Source organism: Hippocampus comes, unplaced genomic scaffold (assembly GCF_001891065.2).
Source record: "Hippocampus comes isolate QL1 unplaced genomic scaffold, H_comes_QL1_v1.1 scaffold41, whole genome shotgun sequence".
Classification (NCBI taxonomy): domain Eukaryota; kingdom Metazoa; phylum Chordata; class Actinopteri; order Syngnathiformes; family Syngnathidae; genus Hippocampus; species Hippocampus comes.
The window spans coordinates 1,624,987-1,630,986 of NW_017805153.1; the positions used below are offsets into that span (position 1 = coordinate 1,624,987).

The window sequence follows — 6,000 nt, forward strand, 5'->3', positions numbered from 1 at the left end:
AAAACAGCAAAGATGTCCATCGGCATCAAGAAATGGCCGATGCAAGACTGGCTAACTCAATATCCAGGCCCTTATAGAGCATGCATTTTACCTGCTAACGGGCATGCTAAAGAGAGTAACCTCTCAAAAGACAACTCCCAAGAGTCTCATTCACAGATCTATTTTAATTAATTCTCTTCAATTGATCATTCCATTGAATAATCAGATAATAATGTATTTAGCATTACAGTTTATTACAAAATACTTTATTTTCGATTTCTGTTTACGGATCAGTTATTTATTTTATGTTATTGTTGTTTACATATTTATTGTATTTAATATTTATTTGATCTTATTTAATAATTAAATAAAATCAAATAAACTGCCAGTAATCAGCAATTGCACGAGATGGAGTAATATTGTCTTTTTGAAACTCAGCTACTTCTTTGGTACTGATCCATGCTAAACAACTAGTTTGATGTATGCAAATACTTCTGAGGAGCTTCAAGTACAACTGCATGTCAATTACAGGTAGTTCAAACTACAGCGAAAAAAATAGCCTATTTTCGTAATAGATTAAACAGTTGTTTTTGTTTATACATTAATTCTTAATGTTTCAGTTTGGTGAGGTCCATATCATGTTGGGAAGGCGGAAAAAATGCTCATCATTGTTTTCCAAAGTAAAACCAGATGTTTAAAAATTTATTTTCATTTTGATTGAATACAAAATATAATTAAGTGTGCTTTCATGAAGGACAGCGGAAATGCGAGAATAGTTACTTTTGATGGGCTGATATCAGAATTTAGATTACTTTAAGTTAAACAAGGTCTCTAAACGATTAATCTATCAAAATAGTATATTTTAATCGTCAATTAATTTGTTGTTGATCAGATGAAGATGGAAATACTGATACAATATTTTGAGGGTCAGATGCAAATGTTAACATCTACATCTCAGACTGCTTTCAACAACAAAGCGTATGAGGGAAAAGTGGTTAGGATTGCACGACTGTCCGTGTTTTATGGTATGTGTTGTTTATTTTTTTACTTTGTGTTAACTGTTTTGTTAAGCGCTTTGTTACAGCTGCAGCTGTTGTGAAAGCGATATATAAATCAGGATGTATTGTATTGTACAGCTAAAATGGAAGCAATAGCCTCATTGTTCAGGTCCAGTAGTGGGCATGTCAGTCATCATTCCGTCATTATTTCAGGCTGGCTCAGTCCGTCGACGTCGACAACAGCCAATCGGCGACAAGAACATACTTACCAGGTCACAACCATGGGGGGGGGTCATCGATGTGATGATTGGCGAAATAAAAACAATGTGGGACAATGTCATTGCGATCTGTGGCACTGGAAGTTTGGCAACGCTATTTTGGGTTACTATTTAATTCCGGTTTGCTTGTGCTGTGCCTGCATGTGACGTAGTATGTTCTCAACGCCGATGGGCTGTCACCAACGATGGATGGATGGATGGGGCCAGCCTGAAATAATGACGGAATGACGGCTGACGGACTGACACGCCCACCACCGGTTGTTTCCCCAGTTGAAAGATGCAAAATTATACACAGATCAAAAACGCAAGCAAGTGCCTTTTCCACCTCCGTGAAAACCAATGGCTGTTTTCAAGATGCCTTTTTTCTATTCTGCTCAGCATTTTATAATCACACAGGGACAAATCAACCACAGATGGTGCCGCCCTACCAATTCCTTCCTCAGCGCTTCCTTCAGGAGTTCATGCAACCGCCACCATGTTATTAGGCTGTGGATTGGCTCCGCTGCTTAATTATCACCACCTACACCCCCATCGATAGTAAATTCTCATGTCATGCTGTTGCTTGGTAGCTAAAGAAGATGGATTGGGCATCTTTTAAGATTGTGTTTCACCCTTTGTTTGGTCATTCCAGGTTCAGAATCATGCAGTAGCTTCGGTTCTTCATCCAGTTCGCTCTCTCGTCCACACTGTCCTTTCACCGTGTCAGTGTCTTTACGGCCCAAAATCCCTGGAACGCCTTGTATCCACCCAGCTGCAGACACCGAAGGCTCAGCACTCCCTGACAAGAGTGTCCCGTCACAGCCAACGCCTTCTGCTGATGCAACAAATTATGCGATGTCACTCGAGGCTTCAGGGATACCACCTGGCAGCTTTCTGGTGAATCCACACACAGGTAGTGTGCTCATTTCATGTACAGTATGTTGTGGTTAAAAATTGAAGTTTGCATTGTTCTGATGCTGCTAAATTCTATCGAACTTTTTGCTTTGGTCAGTATTCCTTAAGGGCAGAATTACAGCTCAGCGTGTAATACACACAGTTGCTTTGAGGGCTACAGCTAATGATTATTTTAAAATAATCGCTCAATTATTGTTTCAATTAATCGATGCATCAGGTTTAAAAAAATAAAAGATTCCATCTATTTGTCATAATATGCACAAAATATGGCAAACAGGTTACTTTATGAACATTCAAAGCTCTAATTTATTTACATGTACTAGTAGTGAGACGGTTAACCTGCACAATACCAGACTTCAGGGTATAAATGCTGTACATTGTACAAACGTACACACTAAACAAGCCGATCTTAGCCACCGCTGTTACATCGCTAGAATGACTACTCCATGATGCAGTGTTGTGAAACCGTAAATGTTACCAGTTTGATGTTGTTTTGACATTTACAATCAATTAAACATTAAACAGAGGTGCCCCAACCCGTCTTTGATTTCATGTCAGTTTTCTTCCATGTCTTCTGCATCCAACCCTGCTCTCGTTACTTTGTTTTTTCATGAAGACTTTTACTTTTCAACTTTAGTGTTGCCTGCTTCTGGATCCGAATTATGCTCCTCACGTGACAGTGGCGATGGTATTGGTCAGGTGTTGAGCAGTGCCTGGTTTCTTCCAAAGATAACGCCTGGCATTCAAACCAAAGTCTTCAATCTTTGTCTCATCAGACCAGGAAATTTTCTTTCTGACGGTCTCAGAGTCCTCCAGGTGCATTTTGGCAAACTCCATGCAGGCTGCCATGTGCCGTATACTAAGCAATGACTACCATCTTGCCACTCTGCCACACAGGCCACGATAGTAAAGTGCTGCAGAGATGGTTGTCCTCTTGGAAGGCTCTTTTCTTTCCACAGAGGTCCGCTGGAGCACTGACAGAGTGACCATGGGGTTCTTGGTCACCTCTCTGATCAAGGCCATTCTACGCCGATTGCTTGCTTTGGAGACCGAGTTCAAAGAAGAGTTTTCTTCTGATTTTGGGCTAAGCAGCCGAATTTCTTTAAACGTACTAGGTTCTACAAGTGCTGGATTACTAGATAAGGTAAAAAGGTAGAAACAAATGTACATTCATGTAAAAATAATCAGAACACAATATTCGGTAGGTCTTGAAAAATCAGTCAGAATCATAGGCACACTACGATTTGTGATCATATATATATATATATATATATATATATAGAGAGAGAGAGAGAGAGATATATATATATCTCTCTCTCAGTGGTTCTTAACCTTGTCAGAGGTACCCAACCAGTTCATATGCACATTCATGACTGAAAACTAAAAATATGATTTTACACAAATTTAAGACATAAAGGCGTTTATTAAAAATAGAAAAATAGTAAACACAATTAGTTTATGTATAAAGTATTCGTTTTTAAATTGTGCACAAAATGAACCAGCCAGCGATGGCCAAGCGAGCATGTCATAACTGACACGTTGAGTCGGGTATGTGTTATCCTCTGTTGAACCCCTGAGACTGATTCACCAAACCCCTAGGGTTCGATCAAACCCAGGTTTAGAACCACTTAGAACCACTAATTTTTATGTCTTATTCCTTCTATCAGATTCAAGTTATTTTTTTGGCGATCAGTGTGGATTTTTCTTTCATGAACAGCGGGGTACCAACAATTTTTTTCATGCATATACATTCTTCCTATCTGTGAAAAATAGCTATACGAGAGCAATTAAATGACCACTTTCTTATTCTTGTCTCTAATCTGATAAATTGATATGCATGCATACACCACACTGCCCTTAAGAGGCCAAGGTATGCACAGCACAACCAGGGTGCTCAACAAGGCACACAGCAGGGATAGTACAGGGGGACTGAGTTAATAATCACGCAACACAGCAAATCGATATTATCATTAGTTGCCAACATTTTTATTTCTGGATTTTTATAGATTCATTTTTGCAGCCTGAGTCGATTTAAAAAGAGCTAGCTTCTGAAATGCTCCAAAAAAGTTTCCACCCCTCTTGTTTTGTTGGTATCTTACTGGTGTGTCTGTTTCAGGTACAATAGTGTGTGTTTCATAATACAGGCTCATGTGGCTTCTTTCACACGTTTCTTTTCTCTTTTGAATTTCTTCCGACAGGAAAACCTTTCATTCATTCTAATAGCAGTGCTGTAGTTTATAGTCCGGCCAGCATCGCAGCCCCTGCCGGCAGGGGCCGACATCAAGGGAAGTTGCTGCAACAGCCGACCTCCGCTGCAAGTCAGCCACAGCACATCAATCACCTCCACTCGCAGGTCAGTGGGAATACACGTGTAAACAATTATTTTTTTCCAATGCATCAAAGGGTGCCGTGATCTTGAAGTATGCAGGCTTAATAGAAACGCATCTACTTTCCTAGCCCGAGCCGCTTCATCCAGCTCTTCCGGGGATATCCCGATAAAATCCTCACCAGCTAAGTGGTTGGGTAGAAACACCCTTCTGAGGAAACTCATTTCAGCCATTTGTATTTGTGGTTTTTGTGACTATATATAGATGAGGGTTAGAACGTAGGTCAAACAGTAAATTGTCAATTTGACTTTAGGCTCCGTCTTCCACATGACAGACAGTCCGCATCACTGTAGATGTTGCACCAATCCATCCGTCGATCTGCCACTCTTCCCTCACTCGTGAACAAGATACTTATAGAATCTCATCCGGACCCAGTGAGGGTCTCCACGCTTTAACGACTGAGAACCACAGTCGTAGATTTCCAGGTACTAATTCTCATCCCATTCACTTAACACGCTGCTGTGAATCATTCCAGCGAAAGTTATATATTGCGGCTTGATGCGGCCAACGGAACCACATCATGTGCAAAAAGCAGAGACCCAATACCAAGGGCACCAAACCAGACCTCCTTCAATGCCAGATCTCTGCTGAGGAGAAAAAAGAAGAGCTTTGTCCACTGTTCCATGACCAAAAAGAAAACCACACGGTTACCTCTGAATCTGAGGTTTTGACTTTCAGCCCAACCCTCCGCTCCGGAACCCTTAATAGACCTTAAGATGGAGGCTGAGGAGCGCATGAACATGTTTTCAAAAAGGGCAACCATCTCACTGGTGTGACGATCCAGAAGCACGCTTTCTGATGTCCACACAATGTTGCAGAGACGTGTCAACTAAGACCATTCACAAGATCCACAGCCTTTAGGAACTCTGGGCGAATCAAATCTAAACCTGCATCCTTCCAAAGAGCTTTTTGACCACATAGATGACCTCAAATCAAGAGATTGGAGAGCCCAGCTCAGGGTCTCCCAGCTTTGTTTCCCCTTCTAAAGACAAGTCTGTGGAATTGAGGTTTTCAAACTATTCTCCCCATCGACTCACAACTTCCTGAATTGAGGACCATCCCCACTAGGGTGGTCCACATTTTCATGGCAAAAAAAAAAGTTTGTCGGATTCGTCGGGCCGGGTCGGAATTCTTGTCGATACTATGGTACAAGGTTCTGTGCAAAATTTCATTCCGATCTGATGATATTTTCCTGTCCCGCAAAGCGGCCAAAGTTTCCACCATAACAACTGGTATCAATCGGGTGAACATGTGTATTTTAACCGTGCCCTGTTTGCCATGCGTGACACTGGCTGGGCTGAATGTTGCCCGAACGATCACCTCCTGACTAACTAACCATTCCATCGCTGCTCTCAGCAGCCGGAGACAAACTCAAACGCACGCCTAACACACAACGGTCACCTACTGGCGAGCTAATATCTTTCAATTGAAGTCGAGAATCGCCGGAATTCTTACTGGACGCTG

At 41.4% G+C, this 6,000-nt stretch overlaps 1 protein-coding gene across 15 annotated transcripts in view; it reads left to right on the plus strand.

Annotated features, from left to right (window-relative positions):
• Positions 1-6,000, plus strand: part of r3hdm1 (R3H domain containing 1) — a 55,150-nt gene that overhangs the window by 31,169 nt on the left and 17,981 nt on the right. For all 15 annotated transcript variants that reach the window (XM_019868455.1, XM_019868453.1, XM_019868461.1 and 12 more), the window contains 2 exons: positions 1,887-2,147; positions 4,348-4,502. In XM_019868455.1, coding sequence (XP_019724014.1) covers positions 1,887-2,147; positions 4,348-4,502 — 416 coding nt within the window. The remainder of the gene's footprint in view (positions 1-1,886; positions 2,148-4,347; positions 4,503-6,000) is intronic.